This window comes from Uranotaenia lowii, chromosome 1 (assembly GCF_029784155.1).
Source record: "Uranotaenia lowii strain MFRU-FL chromosome 1, ASM2978415v1, whole genome shotgun sequence".
In the NCBI taxonomy this organism is placed as follows: Eukaryota; Metazoa; Arthropoda; class Insecta; order Diptera; family Culicidae; genus Uranotaenia; species Uranotaenia lowii.
Genome location: NC_073691.1, coordinates 76848501 through 76872424, shown reverse-complemented (window position 1 = coordinate 76872424; position 23924 = coordinate 76848501). Strand labels below are relative to the sequence as shown.

At 39.7% G+C, this 23924-nt stretch overlaps 3 protein-coding genes across 3 annotated transcripts; 1 reads left to right on the top strand and 2 right to left on the bottom strand.

Annotated features, from left to right (window-relative positions):
- The first annotated feature begins 1263 nt into the window (after nucleotides 1-1263).
- LOC129756818 (protein peste-like) lies at nucleotides 1264-17165 on the top strand. The gene is made up of 4 exons (XM_055753843.1): nucleotides 1264-1469; nucleotides 15608-15773; nucleotides 15849-16788; nucleotides 16853-17165. Exons 1-4 carry the CDS (start codon nucleotides 1287-1289, stop codon nucleotides 17115-17117), a joined length of 1554 nt encoding a protein of 517 aa, XP_055609818.1. The 5' UTR covers nucleotides 1264-1286; the 3' UTR covers nucleotides 17118-17165.
- Nucleotides 17166-21504: 4339 nt separating this feature from the next.
- Nucleotides 21505-21939, bottom strand: LOC129761053 (uncharacterized). Its single transcript, XM_055758755.1, has one exon. The coding sequence runs from the start codon at nucleotides 21937-21939 to the stop codon at nucleotides 21505-21507; it is 435 nt and encodes a 144-aa protein (XP_055614730.1).
- A 573-nt stretch (nucleotides 21940-22512) lies between these two features.
- Nucleotides 22513-23601, bottom strand: LOC129761052 (uncharacterized). Its single transcript, XM_055758754.1, has 3 exons — nucleotides 23433-23601; nucleotides 23101-23304; nucleotides 22513-23030 (listed from the first exon to the last, which is right to left on the bottom strand). The coding sequence occupies exons 1-3, from the start codon at nucleotides 23599-23601 to the stop codon at nucleotides 22513-22515; spliced, it is 891 nt and encodes a 296-aa protein (XP_055614729.1).
- Nucleotides 23602-23924: the final 323 nt, after the last annotated feature.

Genomic DNA, 23924 nt, shown 5'->3' with positions numbered 1-23924 from the left:
TGCTTACACTTATAAATTGTGAAATGAGAACAAACATGACCAAAAAAGTCAACTGACATTCTATCTAGGGTTTTTGTTTGATTTTTTTTCAAGAATTAGGGCTTTCTGAATAAAGGATTAAGTCTCCCTTAACTTCACAAATATTGCGTTTTTTTACTCCTACGAAAATGCTTAAAATTTTGGAGCATAGAAACTTGAAATAACACGTTGTCAAAAAAATGTTAAAGGGTGCGAGTTGCTAAATCTTGAAAGATATACTGAAACTTAGAAAATCGGATCAAGTATCCCCATTCTCCGCTATTTATTTTCGATAAAATCGGATCTCGTGCGTTGCAACATAAATTACACACAATAATCATTAAAAGATGCCTTACTATTAGTAAGTACATGCCCTTTTTTTTTTTAAATTTTGGACTGTTCAAGCAATAAAGTAACGTTTTCAACCAGAAAAACAAAAATTTGTTGAAAATTTCTAAAGGGAAAATCTACAGTTCCCACTTACCTCATAAAGCGGGGTAAGTGAAAACACTAGCAGTCCATAACATTTTACATGATAACTTTTCTCGCGTTGCATCTATCAAGCTAATCTCTTCAGCATTTGTAAACAACATGTTCTTCATCACATTGAACGAAACTTTAACAAAATTGATCTACTGCTGATTTTTTAAAGTTGAACCATACGAAAAACCGTCCCCACTTACCCCGGTGTAACTTATCTTGTCTACTCATTTACAAAGTAATTTAAGAAAAATAATGGGTTTATCTGGAAGTATTCAAACAATGTAGCTTCGTATGTATGTTAACTGTTGGGTTATCTCAACCACTTACGTTGGAAGATCAAAATCACCGGTATAGTATTGCTTGCTTAACGATAGTGTAATGGAAGATAGCACAGTGACCTGAGCTAATTGACCCAAAACTGTTCGGAAAATGTATTTCCTTTAAATGTGCTATCCATAGACTGGTTAAAAAAGTTAGAGTTATAAATTGTGGAAATCTCCAAAGTTTGGAAATGTTTCTAATGCGTGAGTCAAAAGTTGTTGAAAATACATATTTTCTAAACTGGTGATTCGACTACCCTGAGCTTAAAAAAATCTACGATTGACTCAAGGACAAATCATGTTCTTATCTTTCATCTTACCAGTAGTTGACCCCGTTTATTTTTGCAATGCATTGAGAGGAAAACGTAGAACCTTTTGGATTGCTGAAAATATTTTTCAACACATCCCAATCATCGCTCATTCGTGCGTTGAAGTCCCTCGCGATTGGAAGTGTGATTTATTTACATGCCTGAGTCGAAAAGTTGTTCTGGTCTGTATTCGATCGTCATTATGCCGAGTGTTATTGCGTTCGGTGGATCAAAGAACCAGAAAGTTAGAGCAACTTGGATTGCTGGCACTTTGCTGATACTGTTTGGTGTCTTTTTTACGGCATTCTGGAGCGATATACTGGACGTTCTGGTGAGAAAGGTATGTTTTTAAAATGCTTCTGTCAACCGTTTTTATACCTACAAAAATAAATTTTGATAGCAATTTTCTAAGGTCTCAACTTTAAACAGAGCCATGTGCGTCTGCCTTGTTGTATGCCTTAACTATGTTTCTCAGAAATACATTTTATAGATTGGCGCAAAAACTGATCCTTGCAAAATTTCAGCTCAATTTGACTTAATTTTTAAGGAACCTCTAAGATTTTTACCCCTGAAAATCACCCAATGGGGAAGAAGTTTTGTTTTTTGAATAAAATCAACTGTTTGTCAATTTTTCCAAAAATTGCATAAGCACAGGGGTTAAACAACTTACCTTACAGTAATTTTCGGTTGTAGTTTTTACAAACTCCAACCATTTATCCCAAATTTTAAATCATTTTAAGACAGACTGTCTCAGAGCTATATTTTAATGTAATTAATGTCCAAATTGTTCCAATAATAACTGAAATATTTTAACAAATGCCGTCAAACGGAGCATCATGCAACATTTATATACCTCAACACTTATTCAATTTTTATTTTAATATAATGTAATAAAGTTATCATTCAATGATAACAAAACGATGATGACATAGTTTTTCACATCGTGAGATAGTTTTTAAAAGTTTTCGATTCTCATGGAAAATTAAAATAAAAAAATCGAGCAGTAAATGCCAAATTTTAACATTTTTCGATGCCGCGAAAAACTTTAACCAGTGTGACGGATTGACTAAAATTTCACCTAAAAACTTTAGATAGCTTCTTTTGTCGTATACCAACCCTGTTGGTGTAAAAAATATTTTTCGGACGATAACCAATTTTTTTAAATAAATATTTTTATAATTCAGTTACCAGTCTGGGCTGAAATGTTTCAAAATAGAAATCAAAGATTCTTCTTTTCCCGTTTGCATGTGCTGGAATATGATTGTTTGGATCCGCGAACACGTTTGTTAATTTCAAAATTTCATCCATCCAAACATTAATTTTTATGATTTTGGCTATAAGAAATTTTTGTAACATTTTTTACCCCTAAATGTATGCAGCAACTTAATGTTTTTTCTTTGAAAACATATTTGACAAAAACCTGTAAAATTTAATTCGAACAAAACCAAAAATTACTACAATTGGTGCTTAATACAGTTGCGTTCAAAAAAGGATGAAATCGCGTGGAGCAGCGAACTCGCTTCCAACTTTGACCTGCTGCCATTTTTGTTTGGATTGATATTTTATCATGAAATTTTCACCAAATCTAGTTCAACATCCCACAAAATTTGTAGACTGTACTATGAAAAAAGATACAGCTATTCTCGTGACAATTTCCATTGAAAAAACTTGAAATTTGGCCAAACGATGTAAAAATGTTGGATCTAGTAACTGGCCGTGTTTCAGCAAAATTGATTGACGAAATCAAAATTGGGACCTGTTTAAAAATGAGTTTCATTAATCTCCAAAAAGGGATTTCATTCTTTTTTTTTTTTGGACGGATGTGTGTATGGAAGATATTGTAACCATTTTTTATTGTATTTTTCTTTCACAATTTCAGAATTTTTCACTTAAAATAAATTAAATTGATAAAAACTTCATTCCTGCTTTGATAAGAAATAGAAAATATTCAATTCAAAGGAGATTCTAAAGAAAGAGCGGATATGATACTCGCTCCAAGTTTATAAGTATCAAATTCGTAAATCAATTTTTGCAGGTCGTTTCTGAAACTTGTTCTCATTTTAATTCCAAACAAATCAGGAATGAAGTTTTTATCAATTACCAAGATTTGTGGTGTAAATTTTTGGTTTTGTAAAACAAAAATCTCAACAATCATTTATTACGATATTTTCATCCGTCAAAAAAAAATAAAATGAAATCACCTGTTGGACAATAACGAACCTCATTTTAAAACCGGTCCCATTTCGATCGCGTCAATCGATTTTGATGAAACTCGGCCAGACCAAACTTTTTTAGATCTTTTGGAAAAATTTCAAGTTTTTCAATGTACATTGTTTAAAATACGGCAAATCCCCTTTTTCACGAGAATAGCTGTATCTTGTGAAAGCTGATTTAGTGAAAATTTCATGATAAAATATCAATCCAGACAGAATTGGCAGCTGATCATAAACTATCATTTAAACGATTTCATATGATTTTTCATTAAATACAAACCACCCCTTTTTCTTAGTAGGGTGAAAATCGTATGTTATAGTAAATTTGAAAATAATTGGTAAAATCAATATTTATTTTTTTTAAATTCAATAACTGATGTAGGCTGGTAAACGGTGGATAATGTGCAACACGAGACCCCATAGTGGTCATATCACCTCTTATTCACAACTCCTATCTCTACCTCCCCGCGGTGCCGGCTGGGGTGCGAGTAACCTAAGCGGAGATCGGGTACCCAACCCCGGTGGATGCTTTGGTCGCATGCAGACTGAGAAGGTGGCCGCACGCGTCTGTTCCCCAGGTCAGGGGCGGCGTGCAACAACAACCGAGCGTCTGCTCTCCAGGTCAGGGGCGGCTCAAACAGCGTCTGTCTTGCAGCAAGCGGCTGAATTTATGAAATGCGGCTCCCGCCAGCTAAGTCCAAGATGGCAGCCCCATCGCGGGATAGGGACTTTAGGCTAACAACCTACTGCTTCCGACTTGAAATTGTTACGGAATCCGAAAGAAATGACCGACCTGGAACTTTGGCGACGACTTTTAGCATGAAAACACGGACACGAATTGGAACTTGGAATGTTTTAACCCTTGCCCAACAAGGCAAACTGGAACAACTTGCTAGAGAGGCTAGCCGCCTCAAGCTTGAAATTCTGGGACTGAGCGAAGTCCGTTGGCCTAATACTGGAGAACACAAGACACAATCCGGGCAAGTCCTGCTTTACTCTGGCATACGAGGAGAACATGCTACTCGGGAACGAGGAGTTGGTTTCCTGTTAAGCCCGCAGGCCTACGCGGCCCTCATTAGATGGGAACCGATAAACGAAAGAATAATCGTAGCCAGATTTAGAACACGGGTTAGAAACCTTACAATGGTCCAGTGTTATGCGCCAACTGACGTTGCCGACTTGCAGGAGAAAGAGCAGTTTTACAGTCAACTGAACAGCGTGGTTGAGAGAATTCCGAAGGGTGACATTCAAATCCATTTGGGCGACTTCAACGCAAAGATTGGCTCCGACAATCAGGACCTTGAGCGCATCATGGGGCGCCATGGCCTAGGACAGATGAGCGAAAACGGAGAGCTGTTTGTAGAATTTTGTGGCAACAACAACATGGTGATCGGTGGATCGCTCTTCCCCCATCGACCAGCACATAAGGTCACTTGGGTATCCCGAGATGGCCGAACAGAAAATCAAATTGACCACATCTGCATCAGCCGAAAATGGAGAAGGAGCCTTCTTGATGTCCGCAACAAGCGAAGCGCAGACATTGCATCTGACCATCACCTCGTCCTTGGCGAGATACGACTGAGAGTTGCACGTGTCCAACGGCGCGAGGAGAAAGTCGGGTGTCGATACGACGTCCGCCGGTTGGAGAATCCAGAGGTGAAAAGGGCATACGTTGAACAGCTAGAATCCCGAGCCTCGGAGCTGCCGACAGACGGAACAGTCGAAGAACAGTGGTGTGGAATCAAGAATGCCTTTATCACGACGAGCCATGGTACTCTCGGTAAAGTTTGTGGAAGAAGGAGTGAATGGATGTCGGATGAAACTTGGAGGATGGTCGACGATCGGAGAAAGGCGAAAGTCGGAATTGAGCAGGCATGTACCGGGTCAGCCAAAGCAGCCGCCCGCTTACGATATGCGGAGCTGGAAAAGGCAGTTAAACGAGCTTGTAGACGAGACAAGAGAGCCCGGACAAACTCCCTAGCCGAAGAGGGAGAAAGAGCCGCCGCCAATGGAGATATCCGATTACTTTATGACATTTCTCGCCGCCTCAGTGGTGCAAGGACTAATGCAAGAATGCCGCTAAAAGACCGAGCAGGTCAGTTATTGACTGATCGAACAGATCAGCTCAAACGATGGACTGAGCACTTCGAACAACTCTTCCGAGTCACGAATAGCGATGGCCAACAGAATCTGCAGCTCGAAGCGCCAACAGTAAGTCGCATAAATGGCGTCAACTCGGAAGCGCCTTCGCTGGCTGAAATAGAAGCGGCAATCAAAAACATGAAATCCAACAAAGCACCTGGGATCGATTGCATCCCTGCTGAAATGCTGAAAGCCGACCCTGCCCTATCAGCACAAATGTTGCACCGTCTTTTCGCTGACATCTGGGATACTGCAACATTCCCGGCCGACTGGATGCAGGGTATCCTCGTAAAGGTCCCGAAGAAAGGAGACCTGACAGAGTGCGGTAACTGGCGAGGCATAACGTTGATCTGTACAACCCTCAAAGTACTCTGCAAAGTGATTCTGAACAGGATCCAGGAGAAAATAGACGCTACACTCCGACGGCAACAAGCTGGATTCCGATCTCGACGATCATGTGTGGACCACATCACAACGCTACGAATCATACTGGAACAAATCAACGAATTCCAGGACTCTCTTCTGCTGGTGTTCGTTGATTTCGAAAAAGCATTCGACCGACTTAACCATGAAAACATCTGGGCGGCTCTAAGGCGACGAGGGGTCCCAGAGAAACTAGTCCATCTCATCGAAGCACAGTATGAGGCATTTTCGTGCAAGGTCTTGCACGACGGTGTCTTGTCCGAACCAATCCCGGTAACTGCTGGAGTGAGACAAGGATGTATTCTATCACCGCTACTTTTTCTAATTGTAATGGATGAGATTCTGATTGGATCGATTGACTGTGCACCGAACCGAGGATTGCCGTGGAATCCTTCAACAATGGAGCAACTGAACGACCTTGACCTGGCTGACGATATTGTTTTGCACGCCCAAACACAACCAGATATGCAGAGCAAACTCGACGACCTCACCGAAAGTTCCAAGGCAGCAGGTCTCAAAGTCAATGTCGGAAAGACCAAGTCGATGGAGATCAACACAGGAAATCCCTCCAGTTTCATGGTAGCTGGGCAACAAGTTGAGAAAGTGGAGTGCTTCCAGTATCTTGGTAGCCAGATAACGCCTGATGGTGGTACCAGAAAAGACATCGAAACACGGATCAGAAAGGCCCGATTTGCATTTGCGAGTCTCCGAAACATCTGGCGGTCACGCCAGATCTCTCTACGAACAAAAATCCGAATCTTCAACTCAAACGTCAAATCCGTATTGCTGTACGGGTGCGAAACTTGGTGCACATATGCGGTAACGACGCGAAAACTGCAAGTATTTGTGAACCGCTGCCTGCGGAATATCATCCGCGCTTGGTGGCCTGGCAACTGGATCTCGAATGAGGAACTACATCGCCGGTGTCATCAAAAGGCGCTAGAAATCGAGATTCGGGAACGTAAGTGGAGATGGATTGGGCACACGCTGCGAAGAGATGAAAACGAGATTTGCAGAGAGGCGCTAGATTGGAATCCAGAAGGTCATCGAAGAAGAGGCAGACCCAGAAATTCGTGGCGGCGAAGCCTAGCCGCTGAAATCCGAACTGTCGACGAGAATCTTGACTGGGACCAGGTGAAGACGCTGGCTCCGGATCGTCAACAGTGGAGGTCTTTTACCACGGCCCTATGCACCGGAGGATCGGCGCGGGATCATTAAGTAAGTAAATAACTGATGTAACTCCCTAAGCAAACGAGGGCACATCACCTGAAGTAGTCAAACAATAATTGGTAGAGATGTACCGAATAGTGGTATTCGGCGAACGGCCGAATACCGAATATTGACCTTTTCAACTATTCGGCCAAACGAATATTCGGCCGAATATTCGGCCGAATATTCGGTCGAATAATCTATTGAGTTTTCAATAAAAAAAAACCTTAAGCGATTATTTCAATGCTTTCTATTTCTTCCATATTAATGCCCCTCATGTTTTTTAGTCGAATACTTTCAACCACATGATATGATCAGATGATGTTTACAAGATATTTTTTACGTAGGGGTCTTTCTGATTTTTAAAATGTCAGCAATAACTGAAAAGACATCAGATGACTAGTCGCTTCTAGGACGTTTATCACCAAAGAGATTGCATTCCTGTGAAATCTGGAATAAAACATGTCGGAACAGGTGCCAAGCTATTTGAAATTGCCTCTCTGATATTGAATTAGATTAACATCGAATTTGAGCAAGATATCTCTAAAATAGTTGTTGAAAAGATAGATGATCTTAAACCTTAAGCAAACCATACTTTCATTCAACCATACGTATCCAGACGGTCAGGCATTCAGATTGATTTTTGAAAAAAAAGGCAAAATTTATGTATGTTTTCAATTTTTTTTAAAATTGAACACAAAATCTTAAAAATTTTAAAGAGGAATTTGAGTTTTTTATATGATTTAGCAAAAAATCTGAATAAACCCGAGCAAAACTCGGGAAGTATTAAACAATATATGGATATCCCGTCCAGTTAGACTTATCTGGATTCTTTACTGGATGTATGGGCAAGCCCGAATATATCCTGAAAATCTGGAATTAACTATAACCAAAGTATAAAGCGATACCGTTCAGCATTCTCCTGTTTGATCTACTGTGAAAGATACGCGGATACACCTTAGATTTTTTGCTGAAACCATAAGTTTTTAATGATTATGTAGCTTTTACAACATTTCTTTTGTATATTTTATAAATGATCACAAATTATTTGAAAAATTTACAAGTCTGTAGAAGATATTCGGCCTATTCGGCCTATTCGGCCGAATACTTAGCTCAACTATTCGGTGAGCCGAATATTCGGCCTAACGGTTTTTCGGCGATATTCGGCGCCGAATATTCGACCGACCGAATATTCGGTACATCTCTAATAATTGGTTTCTTCAGCAAGAAGTAATATGTTATACAAACTTTTTAATCAAATAACTAATAAACATCTATGAATCAAATTCATTAGCATAGGTTTCGTCAAGGCAATAAAAACGTCGATAGCAGTAATTTCATTTTTTGTCCGAACCTAATTTAATTTCTATTGGACTTTCTTTTACAACAACTATAACAATGTGTCGGCTAGCGGGTTCAGCGGTGCTGAAACTCCCTAGTATGTATGCCTCAGGGTCGGCTTAAGCTAAGAACGATTCGGCTAGCCAAGAAAACACTTTATCTACTTCGAAACCTCCCACGTTTTATTTCTTCCCTTTTTGTCTTTGGGTTATGATTGAGATTATGCGCACACTAGGGACTACGTCCCACCCCCTTATGCTACCTCCTACCTCGTGACACGCAGTGATTGCACCACCTTGTGTCTCGCCTTCCTGGATGAACCTGCCTCTCTGCTCCGCAACAGCGATGCCGCTCGGTGATAGATACTGGTGACCGACGGTCTGTTTCAACCACGCACTATGTTGGCTTCGGGTTGTAGGTTCTCGCGATAGTGTCCGGAGTAGAGTGTAGGTCGGCGGCCTCGGGCTGGCGGCTTACCACGGTGGATTGGTAGTGCGGGTCCGAATAATGATCCTTGGAACTCGCGTCACTCGGTAGGTTGTGGACCGGCGCGTCTATGGCTCGCGTGAAGCGCCGTTGGCTTCAGTAAGACTCGCTGCGGTGTGATGGCGGTTTTTATGTAACACCTTACTACAACGAGCCGATCTTCAAAACAAGGTAAAACCTCGGATCCTGTTAGGAAATCGGGATGGGGGGGTTTTAGAATATCGTTGAGAACGGTGGTCATGGCTGCTACGGGGTATGGTTCTTTGGGTTACCTGAATATCCAGGGAATTCGGCTCTTCCGGATTCCAACAATTTCACTGTATGCACTTTGGTTTTGAACACGTTTCTTTGCTGTGCTGTGTTCGGCTAACTTCAGTGAAATGGCCGATCATTGACCCCGTAGCCGCGTAGAATGACTTAAGACGTCACCGTTCTTTCGCCCCATCCTGATCGTCGTATCGCCTCGCTCATCATCATTTCGCCTCGCCTCTTCACTCGAACACCGACATCTGGTGGTGGGATTTTCAAGTGTTGCTGTGCAGGTTGGTGCGTAGGAGTTCTGGGGTGGACTTCGACGCAGGCGACTTCTCCGCAAACAAAATGTCTTCTTGGCACATTTACTATTGCCGCGAACAAAAGTACAACAACCACTGACAGTACTAACCGAGCACTTGTTACACAACTTAAACTAATATTAGAAGAAGTACAAGCTTTCTGCATAAATTTAGGGGTTAAAATTTGTTACAATAATTTCTACATTTTTCTTTCAATCAATATTATCTTTAAATTTAATTCTATTGCATCATACTCCTAGCACATCATTCGTTGATTCGAGTTTTAATTGACCAAATGCCCTTTTTTCACTTTTGTCAAAAAAAGACTCAATTAACAGAATCAATCATATTTCTTGTAAACCAGAAATTCTACCCGTAAAAATCATTTGTCAATTGTCATCGTATGCCAGTAACCAAATATACAAAATACATAGCATACATTTAGGGATACCAAAGTATATAGTATACATTAGGGGGGTAATTTTGATGGAATTAGCAACCAAAATACGATTTTCTACGGATGGCTTTACGAAACGACCCATTGGCACTTTTAGGGAGCTAAGAACCGAGCACAAGAGTTTGCAAAATGAGCTCTAGGTGTTGAAAGAATTAATATAGATTCTATCATGTCAACAAGCTGCCCTAAAAAGTACGTCCATCCAGTATCAATCCTTTTCATAATTTTGATTGGACATCGACTAAGCCTGTTGTCACACTTAGTCTCTTCGTAAGACTAGTTTTCAAATTTTTAAACACGTTTTTCCTTGTGCTTTCTAATCTAAAATTGAAGCTGCAGTGGGCAATGTTATGCAACTTGTTGGGTGGTCTGGCTTTTAGAAACGCTTCAATAAAATTTAAGCAAAATAAAGCTTATTTGAAGCATGTATTACATCAGCCCTGGCAATACATAATTTGCCATGGAAGACATATTCTTACTGCAATCCACATACATTTACGGCCATCATAAGTCCATCGACTATTTTGACAGTTATTCCGGTTTCCTTTCAAGCATCTTCAGATCTGCAGCGAAAAGTATCAGTACTTTTAGGAATCCATATAATTGGCAAACACTTGCTTTTACCATGAGCAAATAGCAAATAGTGTCCAGTTTGGCATTAACATGTGCATCAAAACATTGTATTTAAAAAACAAATTTGGTCAGCTTTTTCTTGCCTTTCTTTGAGCTAAGAGGATTGAGATATTCACTGTCAGTTACATAAATGGATGACGCTGCAGAAAGTGTTATGCTGAAATTCCCATCCAGATCAGATCTTATATTGCCGTCTGACGAATTTCTTTTCATCTTTTGTAAAATGTTCCAATTCTTAAGCTACGATTAAGTCATACACATATTTTGTCAGAAACATACGAATAAGGTTATGCTCACGATCTTTTAAATGATATAAAAAATCGGTGGTTTGTTACAAGTTCCCATCACATTATTTTAATATGGAGGAAGATTTAGCTGACATTTTACACCCTCCAAACGCAATTTTAAATACCGATCGACATCATCATCCTACTGTTTTACTTTTACCGACCGCGTTATGGAATTGTTACTGAACACAAACTGACAAATACTTTTCGAAGATCTGAACATCGATGTTGCTGTATCAACCTTCTATAATCATCTCTGGGACGTCTTACACATTCACACGCCGCCTAAACGACCACACCGACATCAGCCTTACAAGCTCCCTTGATGGAATTCTGAGTTACGGATGAGCCGCAATTTAGTTCGCAAAGCCCGTAAACGCTACCTTCTAGACCGACAGACCAAAACAAGTCAATGTTCTCAAGGCTAGAGATTGAATATTCGACTCTTCGCAACGCTGTTTTCAACCAATATAGTTTGTAACCAGTGCGTAAGTTTACCGTTGAGTGTAGTGAGAATCTTAGTTTAAAATTCGGAACACACCATTATGATTCAAGGAGGTGCTTTGAGGAGGAACGGAGAATGACCACTCCACGATACTGAACGCGTAGAGGCAGCGTGATCAGGTCAACAGAGCGCTAGTCGACACCAGGTGGAGCTGAAGGACGCGTTATGGTAACGGTAACGCTAACGCATCGAAGCGTAACAGGACCTGATGGGAGGAATTACTGGACGGACCTCAAATGTCTATGACCGGAGTACGGGGTCAATAGCCTTGCTAAGAAACACACAACCGCACAAAGTCAGTAGGCCACCCAGCAAGTTATCTGGGACACACTTTTAACCAGGTAACCGCCATTTTGAACCCCGTACCCGGCGTCCGACTAATCCATTTCCGCATCCCATCATGTGCCTTAGTACCCCGTAATTTTTGGCTGAACAACAACATCAGCTCCACCGGTCGATCCACCTAAGGTTTACCCTTGAGGTTGCCATCCAGGGAACCGCCAATCCGCTCCACCTAAACTGCGAGGGTCGTGAACTACCAGCCGATACCCAGCGTGCTTCGTCCGTCGTCGCTACAACCCACCAAGAGATCCTTGGATCCCTGTCACCAGCCGCCGGGAAGACGCGAGAAGGTAATCGAGCCGAAGCCAACCCACAACACTGTCACGGCACCATTGTCACCACCGCAACACGAGGTAGGACCGTTTTAATTCCTTGGGGAAAAACCCTCATATCGGGGAAGTGAACAACCAAAAAGCCATTCGCCCAGTGTCACGTTAGTGCTTTACGTTTTTGGGAAAATAAAGTGGGAGTTCTCTTGACCGATCTAAAGTGTTTCCTTGATTCTGCGATTCCTTTTACGAGTGCTGACCCTGAGGCTAGAGGGGGGCTCTTGCTCCACTGAACAGTAGATTAGCCCGTGGTTACAATTTCTAACATCGAACGCAACGTGAAACAAGATCCTTCAACTTTCTGGAAATACATCAATAGCCGCCGCCTTACTAACTGTATCCCATCGTCTGTGACGCTTCAAGGTCGCACATCGGAAAGCATCAAAGAGTCAGCTGACTTGTTTGCAGATTTTTTTAGCAGCGTGTATAGCCCAGTCACTCCTGATTGTAATAATGTGTACTTTGATACACTTCCTAGCTATGACATCATTCTACCGCAACCCGTTTTCAGTGAACAAGAAGTTCTAAAAGTGCTAAATTCTCTTGATCCCTCGAAAAGATCTGGGCCTGATGGGATTATAACATCGCTTGTTGTGAAAATAGCTGCTTCGCTTGTCACACCGCTGTGCATGATTTTCAATCGATCGATCTCGGAAGGTACTTTTCCTACTCTGTGGAAAATCGCATCAATCTCACCGATCCATAAGTCAGGAAATGCTCATCGTGTGGAGAATTACAGGCCAATATCGATTCTTTGCTGCTTTTCCACAGGGCTAGAAGTCCTGATATACGAGAGAATCTTCTCAGCAGCCTTTCCAATACTCACCGATGTCCAGCACGGGTTCATCAAGAAACGAACAACCTTGACAAACCTAATGATCTATGCCAGCGATTTGCATTCTGCAACAGGTAAAAAACTGCAAGTTGATTTGATGTACGTAGATTTTGCTAAGGCTTTCGACAAAGTACCTCACAGAATCGTACGCGAAAAACTTGATCGATATGGATTTGGAAGATGGGCAACTAAATGGCTGTATTCGTATCTGCTGAATCGTCAAGGCTTTATAAACATTCGTGGGTCTCACTCCTCCGTATTCGACATGCCGTCTGGTGTTCTGCAGGGTAGTCATCTTGGACCGCTCATCTTCGTGATTTTTATTAACGATCTGGCAACATTCCTACAGTATGTGTATAAGCTTTTTTAGGACTAGAGCCTCTGTTGTCTACGACTACGGTCTAAGGGTCACCTCTCTCGAAAGAGTAACCTTTATTAAAGACCTCGGAATAACGTTTGACCAAAAGCTCTCATTTGTTCAACACATCGCGACCACTGTAGCCAAAGCCTTCGCTTTGCTCGGCTTCCTGCGTCGGAATACACTCAGCTTCGAGGATCCGTATGCTCTGAAAACAGTTTCTGCTCATTGGTACGCAGTGTTCTGGAATATGCGGTACCGGTCTGGGCACCCTACCAATCTGTCCACAGCGAAAGACTCGAAAGGATTCAGAAAAAATTCCTCCGCTACGCCCTGCGACGATTGCCATGGCAAGATCCCGTACGGTTACCACCCTATTCTGAGAGGTGTGCCTTGCTATCAATGACGTCTTTGAGCCAAAGAAGAACTTTTCTACAGCGCACCTTCGTTTACGATATCTTAACAAATGCCGTTGACTGCCCGCAATTGCTTCAGAGATTAAACATATACGTTTCAGCACGCCGACTGCGTAATCAATCCATGTTTTGGCTGCCAAGAAGCAGGACTGTCTTCGGACGGAATCACCCCCTCTTTCGATGTTGTGAAGTTTTCAATGCTGTTTCTCACTTGTTTGACTATCATGTTACAAAATCTAAGTTTAAATGTGCAATCCCTGACGTAACCTAACTTAATTGCTATGTAATTTAATTATGAGCTAAACTTGAACAATCAATCTGTATGACAATAGTCAAAGATTCCAGAAATTAAAAATATATAATTAAAAATATAAATAAAAATAATAATAATTGCCTAACTATGCCCATATCCAAACTATGAGCCCTACCTCTACACCATTTCGTGTGATATTTGCTTGGAACAACCTTACGACACTCATCGTAGAGTCATAAGTGTGAACTTTCAAAAAACAATTAATATCAGGTGAATTTTTTATGGATATCACTTTAAAACAGGGTTACCATATCCTGCAACTCCAAAAAGAGTACATAAATTTTGTATTTGTTACAATATATGTGACTTAATTGACAAATGCTCAGTATTTTAAGTTGGATTGTTCAAAGTTTTCGATTTTATACTGAGAAAGCACACCAAAGTTGATAAAAAAAACTGCAGTTTTAAAAGAGTTTTTTAGAGGCGTATTTTTCACTCTTCAAAAACATTATTGCTGATTCGTTCGCTTTTGATTTGTGCTCTATGCTTTTTAGTGAGTTGTTGATATGCATATTGCCTACTGTTCAGAAGTTCATTGCATACTCAAAGGCGCTAATTTTGAATGAAAAATTCAGATTGAATTCGTGAATGTACTCGTTATTCCTTCCATATGAATGTATCCTTTGAAACACGTAACAAAAGAGGCAAAACTGAAGTGCTGTGCAACGAATGCATAAAAAGTTGAATTTTTTGTATTTATAATAAGAATACAATCTTCATGTATCGGAAGAAATAAGTTAATTTATATGAAAAAATTTCATTTATTTCCTTTCACCAAATAAAAAAGAGTACATTTGGTAAAATTTTACAAAAAGAAGAGTAAAAGAGTACGTATGGTATCCCTACTTTAAAATATAATTTTGGAATGAATTAATGAAAAAACAACAATTCCTAAGCTGCCAAATGAACCCTTCAGATCTGCAATACGATATTAGAAGAGGAAGATATGAATGAGATAAATTTGCATGTTTTTAAAAGAATGATCCCAAACTTTTGGCCGATACACCATACTAAGGAGTCGGACATCGGCTTTAAATATTGAGTGCGATTTTTTTGAAAATTTTAGGTTAAGTTTAAGGTACAAAACGAAAACATTATTTCTGGGCAAAAACCTCCGAAATAGCTATTGCTCATTATCTTTCAAATGAGATCAGAAGTTTTGCAATATGTCCTGAGATATGAACGATCAAAATTAGCATTTTTTTAGTGGGTGATCTCAAACTTTTGGCCGGCAGTGTACGTGTACCCAAACAAAAAGAACACTCTCCTTTTTTACTACTCAGAATGAAGTTTGACCGAAATTCTACACATAATTCGATTCTATAAACTTAAAGTTGCGTTCCACTGTTCCTACCTGAGAAGGTTCTAAACGGAATTTGAACTGTGAACTCACTGAAGTGCTGTTTTGAACCAAAACAACTTAATTTCGAGTTTGAGAAAAGGAGCGTGAACCAAGCTCCACAAATTGTTGCCCGATCATCTTTGGAATTGTTTGACCCCTGAATATATGCACAATGGTGTAATTTATCCAATTGAAAGGTTTAGGAAGAGTTTTAAATTAATAAGGATCCATCATTCTCGTATAAATTTATGAATAATTCGAACATTTACATTAATTGATTTTTCTACTCACAGGGTAAAGCCATCAACCCCACATCGGAAGCATTTGCCATTTGGCGGCAGCCCCCCTTTCACCTGAACTGGGAAATAACCCTCTTCAATTGGACCAACGCTCATGAATTTCTGGCCAACCGAAGCACCAAACCGGTGTTTCGCGAAATCGGCCCATTCGCTTATCTTGGTAGGATTTAAAATAAAACAGATTTTTAAGTTTTTGGTTACAAGTTTTATGAGGTTTTACCTATTTGTTTTTCAGAACATCCCTCGAAAGAAGACATCGAGTTCAATCCAAGCAACGGTACCGTGAGTTATAGATTACGAAGTCGCTACAAATTGGATGAAGCCAACTGTCAAGTATCACTGAACAGTACCATCAACAGTATAAATGCGGTGGCACTGACAGCTGCCAATCAAGCTCGATATTGGGGCTTTGCAGCTCAGAAAGCAATCTCGATCGCTCTTCAGAGCTACCATCAGGGCGTTTTTGTGACCAAACAAGCCAGCGAGCTTCTATTCGATGGCTATCGGGAGCCAATGCTTAAAAGGGGGAAGGAAATCCTAAGTATGATGGGTTCCTCGATACCTCTGGAAGATCGATTCAGCTGGTTCCAGATATTCAACGATACATCGGAAACTTGCGGATATTTTAACATGGATTTGGGTAACGAGGATCCAGATCATTACGCAATGGTAAAAAATTGGAACTACAAGGCTCACGCTGACGCTGCCGATGAAGAATGTGGCAAGTTTAGGGGTTTTACTGGCGAAATATTCCCAACTCGACTCAGAAAAGACGTTCCGTTGAAGATTTTCACCGCCGAAATGTGTCGAATGGTTATGTTTGAGTTCGAGCGTGAGGAGGAAGTCCACGGATTGACGGGGTATCGTTTCGTAGGAACCGGAAGATCCATCGATAATGGATCCCTGTACGCGGAGAACCAGTGCAACCACGGAGGGGAATTCATGCCATCGGGTGTGATCAACGCGACCGAGTGTCGATATGGAGCCCCATTTTACGTTTCTTTTCCGCACTTTTATATGGGAGATTCCTTTTACCACGATCAGATGGGAGGGATGAATCCGGAGAAGGAACGTCATCAATTCTACCTCATAATTGAACCGATTACAGGACTAGTCCTGAAGGCAGCCGTTCGGTTTCAAATTAATGTACTACTACAACCTTATCCGGGCATTGAGTAAGTTCACTCGAATCTCGTAAATTGAAAGAAAGACTTAACGCATGACTTTTTTTTATTCCAGGTTGTACGAAAACTCCCCTCGGTCCTATGTTCCGGTGCTTTGGTTTTCTCGTAATTTCCAGCTTTCGCAACCGGAGATACAGAAGCTGAAAATGCTGACCATGGTAGCCCAGCTCGGATACGGCGCGGGGTTCACTGTACTGGGCTTGGGAATTATCCTGGCCCTGGTGGCATACCGAACATCTGCTGGAATGTCATCGCAAAGCCATATTCTGTTGAAGACGGCGGCGTTCCCCAAAGGACACTATGAACCTGTGAAAAGTTGAATAAAATACATTGAATTTGATTCATTTTGAAACAGTTACTGGATGAAATTTGTAGAGGTCGATTAAGGGAATACCTGCAATATGAACTAGTCTATTATATAAAATTCTCTTGTAACGGTGTTTGTAGTACTACTCCTCCGAAATGACCCAAACGATTCGAATGAAATTATTTTTAGAATATTCTGTAGGCATGCGAATCGGTTTATATCGAATAAAAACAACACAAAGTCGCATTAGTTGTCCGTAATAATTAAATTTGTAGTTTTTTGAATGAAATAAAAGTCATGGCTTCCATTTTTTTGAGATTTTTTTTCCTTTGGGCGGTTTGTTTTTTGTCTCCAAGGTCGAGGCGTCGCCAGCAGACGTCGTTAGAAGATAGTAACCATGGCATAGCATACTGATCAGTGAGAATATTTTGGCGCGTATTTTTCAACCCAGCATATTTTCAATGCAAGTGGTGGCGATATGAAGCCTTGATGTGATTTTTTGTGTTCTTGCTTCCTAGCTCATTTCTACAGCACATGGTTATGAATGACGCCAAGATGTGACTCAGGTTGACATTTTACTGATTGAATAAAACATATAATATTTGTTTAGCCAAAATCTGAAATTGAAAAGTCGGGCATCCATTTTTAGACATTTTCTTTTCTTCGAGGGGTTTGTTTTTCGTCTCCATGGGCGAGGCGTCGCTAGCAAACGTCGTTGCAAGATAATAGTAACCAAAGCATACTGTTCATTGATCGCTGGAAAAATTAAAAAATATGGCGCCTATTTCTCAACCAAGTACCTATATTTATTATGCACGTGGGGGCGATATGCAACCTAGATGTGTTTTTTTTTTGCTTATTTCACATGGTAATAAATGACGCCTAGATGTGACACGGATTGATATTTTATCGATCGGATCAAAACCATATAAACGATTTCAAATATCAAAACTATTTTTAATTCGTGTTAATTAAAGTAGTAAATTGTTGCCAAAAAATATGAACTTGGTAAAGATAAATATGAAATAACGTTATGACACTTTGAGGACGTTTGAAAATAAGGAATTGGGAAGCATTACATTCAATTTCGTATAATCCAATACGCCTAGAATGCTAGACACATTAACTGAGCAAGAGTCTATTCTCTTCTAATTTGTTTAATAATAGAGGATTTTAACCAACTTGACCATTCGTTCTCTCAACAAGAATCTGTTCTTTGCAAAAAGATTAGAAAGAATTGAAGTTTGAAGGCAGAATGAACTATTTGATTTTTTGCAAACGTAAATTGAAGTTATCAATAAAATAATCTACTTTTTAATAACAAAAAGTGAGGATATGCATTTTCCGGAAGAATTTCTAACTATCAACTATCAAACTAATTAAGCAATCTATCAACTTTTACATAAAATGTATACATTATTTCTTCATCTAAAAATTGTTGGGCCCAAACAAAAATTTGATTAAATAAACTTAACTTTTTTTTTTAAATCATTCTCCAAAACTGTGTACACGTTTTCTGTTTGTTTACACACAATTCAAGTACAAACTTAACATGAAAAGTGTGTTTTTGTTTTACATATTTTGGCTATATAGAAGAGACTTTTGATTCACTTTTTTGTTGAAAAGTTTTTTTGTGATTGATATTTCAGGGACAGCAGATTTTTATGATAAACTTTTAATATGACCTGATATGTAGTGTTAAAAATAATATTAATTCCTGTAATTTCTTAGGTGGAATAAGTGAAAACGCGCAATTTAGCTATGAAACATCTACAATTTAAGAATTTTATCTTCAAAATGGCCAGAAAGGATATTCCGAGTGTTGAATCTGAAGCTGATATTCAAAATTATTATAAAGGTCTTTGTAAATCAAGGTCTTTTGGTTGAACAGCATTCAGTGAAATTGAAGTACCAAGCATTAATTTATTCCGGAGAAAAACTTAGGATATAGCAATGAAAGTTGATAAAACAGACAAACGAGAACAAGTATTAAATTAATTTTAAGTCTTTTCACTGACGCATCTAAAAAGACCTATGTGTTTTCACTTGCCCCAAAAAATGGGACAACATAACTATTTTTTTTTTTGAAAATATTACTTTTTCCAGAGCATATGAAAGTTGAACTGTGGTGATATTCGTTAGGATTTGACCGGTGTTTCATTTTTGAAAATTAAGATTTAAAATAAAAAAGACACATAATTTTTATTAAGGTTATGTTTATATGAAAATTTCCAGGAAATAAAATGAACTCATGAAACCATCGTAGCCTGAACAGATTATTTATTTTCAATCTATTAAATTTAAAAAATATCTGCTGATCAATTAAATGTTATTAAATCTTAAAAATATAACGTAATCCTATATGAAATCGCAGATCACCACCAACAATGTTCTGGAAATTTAGAAATCCGAACTGCTTGAATTAAAATCTTTAAAATAATGGGTGAATATATCTAGACATATGTTTTCCTCTTTTCAAAACCAATCGTTTCTTTGATTCATTGGGTTAAAGTTCAAAGGAATTAATTTGCATTTTTTGCTTGAATAAAAAAAAGGAATTAGCAATACGCAAAATCACCAGATGTAATGCCATGACAAGTGCTGTTGGGAACACTTTAAGTTGAAATGTGTAAAGCTTATAACTTAAGTATCAGGCGAAACTTTTTGGAAATGATTTGGTGAAAATATGGATTTTAATTCAAACTGCTTCGAAGCATGAGGATGGTGAATAATAAGCTGAAAATGGTTAGTAAAAAATCTTTTCTTATGTGTTTCATTTCTACAGCTCTAAAAAATACACCATCCAAAGCTTATTGGGAGCTGAAAGCGCTGCTTTAGGCAAAATATTCGGAAAATACTCCAAAAATTGTCCCGATATTAAAAACAATATAACAAAACGAAATAAATCTACTGAATGGAAAACAGCAAATGAAACATACATATTATCAACATAAAGTTATTTATTTAACAAGTTACAAAAATTGGATTTTAAAAGACCCGTTGAGTTTAAATTCTTTGGTTTAATTTTGATAGAATTGAGCGGGACGATTCGAGTAAAGGGAAAGAAGGGAAATGTAAAGAAAACTAGGAAAAATAGAAAATGGACGCCAAATTGAACATGGTAAGACGAAGTTTACCGGGTCTGCTAGTTTATTATAATAAAATAGCTTTGTACAAAACTTTTTGTTGGTCATTCGTTCCACACCACCGTCTTTAGGCAAAGAAAAAAACTGAAATATTGTGGCTAAATATCTAATTTCATATGAATTCTTGCTAAACGTAAGTTTATCTTTCAACATTTTTCACTCATTTGAAATGATCTCAGCATGTTAAAGAAACAGCTGTCGAAAACATACTTAATCTTGGTATTGGCATACATTTAGACGTTTGATGGCCTCCTATACTAATGGGGCATCATACATCACTTTTCAACTTCAATGGCTTCCAAAAAGTTAATCATACGGTTTGTACATCAAATTAACAAAGACAGAAAAATTATTGGTTTCACCAGTTATTTTCAAATTTACAAAAACATGCGATTTTCACCCTACAAAGAAAATGGGGTAAGTTGCACAAACTTTGTTATAATCAAAAATCTTTTTATATATGTACGTGTGATGTCATAACGCATAATGCACCAAAATCAGTAATTTTCGGTTTTATTCTGTTTAAATTTAACATTTGTTCTGTCAAAAATGTGTTTAAAGAAAAAGTTTAAGGGTACTGCATACATTTAGGTGTAAACAATATTTCAAAAAATCTTCCAGCTGAATCATATTCCAGCATATGGAAACGATATTTAAAGGTCAATTTGCATTTTGATGCATTTTAGCCCAGAGTGGTATTTGAATTATAAACATATTTATTTGAAAAAAAAAATGGGGAATGTTCGAATAATATTTCCACACCAACGGTGTTGGTATGGGATAGGAATACCATACGTACTCTTTTAAGAGTACATGTACTCTTTTTCGATCGAAATAGGGGCGTTCTCTTCTTTTTGTGATTTTTACCTAAGGTACTCTTTTTTGTTAAAATACATTTATTCAGAAAAAAACAACGTGTTTCTTCCATTTAATGAAGTTTTGTGAAGATCACATCTCATGCAAAAACTGCAAAAGGGATACAGCTTACAACAAATCAGGACTTTAACATCTTGTTTTAACATTCATTTTTAGTCGTTGTAAACTATAAGCGCCTTTGAGTATGCAATCAGCACTCAATATGCACAAAATTGAAGTATTATACAAGAATATTCTGAAAGAAAATTTATTTTGTCATGTATTTAAGTCACATTACCTCCTCCAAGACATTGGCAATATTTGATTGAAATGAAAAATGCCCGTTCTTGAAGCGTCCGCAGCCACGATGATTGGTAGCTTCGGATCGTTATGAGTTAGCTACATTTCGGTCTGCAGGATTTCCTTAAATCGCCGGAATGACCGTTGACAATTGTTGTTCCACTGCCACTTCGCATCTTTCTTGATTAGCTGGTCGAGTGGATGTCGAAGTTCATGGATGTTGCGGAAAAATCTGCCATAAAAATTAATGGCTCCCAGGAATGAGCGCAGTTCGGAAACGTTGGTTGTTGCTGAAATTGAGGCGATGGCTTGGAGCCTTTCTGGATCAGGGCGGATGCCTTTGTTGTCGATGATATGCCCCAAGTATTTGATTGCAGTTTGGAAAAAGTGGCACTTTTCCATCTTGACGTGGAACCCATATTCCTCCAATCGCTGAAGTAGTTGATCCAATGACGCTTTGTGTGCTTCCCAGGTTGGTCCGAATATGATGACATCGTCGAGGAATGACCGAACACTAGGAATGTCGGCAATCATTGTGTCAACCAGCCGTTGGAATGCCCCAGGTGCTGACTTCACTCCGGGAGCGAGGCGATTAAATTGAAAAAGCCCCCGATGTGTATTGATGATGACAAGCATTTTCGATTCCTCGTCTACCTCCACCTGCAGGTATGCATCAGAAAGGTCGATGGTGCTGAATATCGAACTTCCATTCAGCTGAGCAAAAATTTCCTCCGGGACAGGTAGAGGATAGTGGTTACTCTCCAGCGCTTCGTTGAGTCCAGTAGAATAGTCCGCAAAGATGCGAACTTTACCATTCGGCTTGCGTACTGCTACTATCGGAGCGGCCCACTCCGAAAATCGATCGGCGTGATGATGTTGAGCGATTGTAGACGTGTTAGCTCAGCATCCACTAGAGAAATTGTGTTGAATGAAACTGGTCGCTTCGAACAAAAAACAGACTTGACGTTTGATTTAAGGAAAAGTTTTACCTTTGTTTTCGTGCAGTGGTCCAGAGAGTTGTCGAAAACCGCCGGATGTTTTGCTTGAAGCTGTGATGTTATTTCATTTCATGTTATGTTGAACACCACAGGTCGATCCAATAAATTCCTAGCACGTTGAGGTCTGGTGATGACGTAACAAAGCATAGGCACTCTTGCTCATGCCGTTGAGGGTGACATCGCAATTGAATTCGCCGATGAGATTGAGTCGACCACCGGATGCGTTGGATGCTTCAATCGATGATGGAGTAAGTTTCGGTTTACCGAGCTGGTGGTATGTTGCTTTGGAAATTACGGTGATATCGCTTGCGGAATTTAATTGCAACGAAATAGCGACTTGATCGATGGTGACAGTCACATACCTGCGCTTGCGGGGACTGTTTGTGATGTGGTTCACGTAAATACCCTTGGCTTCGGTTCTGGAGTCAACCTTCTTGTGGAAGTGCTTCTTCTTTTTCGCTTGGGGTTTGGTTGAAGTATCGCCTGACTTTCTCATGCAGCCACAGTAGCCTTCTTTGTGACCGATGCGGTTGCATGCCTTGCAGAGATGGTCGGAAAAGGGACAGTCGCGGACAAAATGCATTTGTCCACACTGCCAGCAGGGAGTGCGAGGGGTGGACTTACTTTCTGTTTTTGATGGACGTTGTTGGATGCCGGATTTGTTCTCCGAAATGTGTGTGAATCAATTTGTTCGAACTTGCTGGATGTTCTATCATCGTGGTGTCCGACTTGAGATTGACAATTCGCTGGAACTCGTCGATAAGAGTCTGAATTGTCACCGGAGCTTCGTCCGTTCCTCCTTCGATGCGGGAAAGCAGTCTTGCTCGAATGTCCGCATAACGTAGTGCTTTGGGACCGCAGCTGTAGGCACTGGTAGCGCTTGTGAAAAACGGATGTTTGCCTACCGAAGATCTTTTGCAGTGTCTTGATGGTGTCAGCAAAAGGGATGTCCTTCGGCAATTGAGGAAGGATGTAGTTCACATAGCGACTGTGGGAACAAGTGTCCAATTTTCGGAACAGCAGCCTAACCTTTCGTGTGTCGCTTTCGAACAAATCCGAGTAACGGGCTGAACTCGCTGATGTTGGTGGACAGCGATTCCAAGACTTGCTCTGGATTTGCTGCCTGTAGAACGGCCAACCGCTGGAGAAGTTTTGTCATCTGCAAATTCACTGCTTGCAGTTCCTCATTTGCTGCCATTCTTCCTCGGGTTCAATTCTGGAAGAGTACTTGGATTCCAGAAGTGTCCTCGTCGCCAATTGATATGTCTTCCAGATGCTTCCAAGAATAAGACTCTTTTGATGTACTAAGAATTACTTCTTCATTCTAGGACTGTTACAAATGGAATGCGAAAACTAACATGTGGTTTTTAGTCAATGACTGCTTAGATCAATTTTAAGAGTTTATCACCCCCGACCAATAGTGTTTCCTGTAGTTTTTTTTTTCGACAACCAGCGGGAATGGCATTAATGTCTCATTTCCGACGCCATCGCTGCCACTCGGCACATCCTTTATTTATTCGG

Coding starts and splice junctions, on each gene's coding strand:
- LOC129756818 (XM_055753843.1), top strand. CDS start 1,287: ATGCCTGAGTCGAAAAGTTGTTCTGGTCTGTATTCGATCGTCATTATG. Junction 15,774..15,848: donor CGGCCCATTCGCTTATCTTG/GTAGGATTTAAA, acceptor TTTGTTTTTCAG/AACATCCCTCGAAAGAAGAC. Junction 16,789..16,852: donor CAACCTTATCCGGGCATTGA/GTAAGTTCACTC, acceptor TTTTTATTCCAG/GTTGTACGAAAACTCCCCTC.
- LOC129761052 (XM_055758754.1), bottom strand. CDS start 23,601: ATGGCAGCAAATGAGGAACTGCAAGCAGTGAATTTGCAGATGACAAAA. Junction 23,305..23,432: donor TCGAAAGCGACACACGAAAG/GTTAGGCTGCTG, acceptor GATCTTCGGTAG/GCAAACATCCGTTTTTCACA. Junction 23,031..23,100: donor GATGATAGAACATCCAGCAA/GTTCGAACAAAT, acceptor CATCAAAAACAG/AAAGTAAGTCCACCCCTCGC.
- LOC129761053 (XM_055758755.1), bottom strand. CDS start 21,939: ATGATTGCCGACATTCCTAGTGTTCGGTCATTCCTCGACGATGTCATC.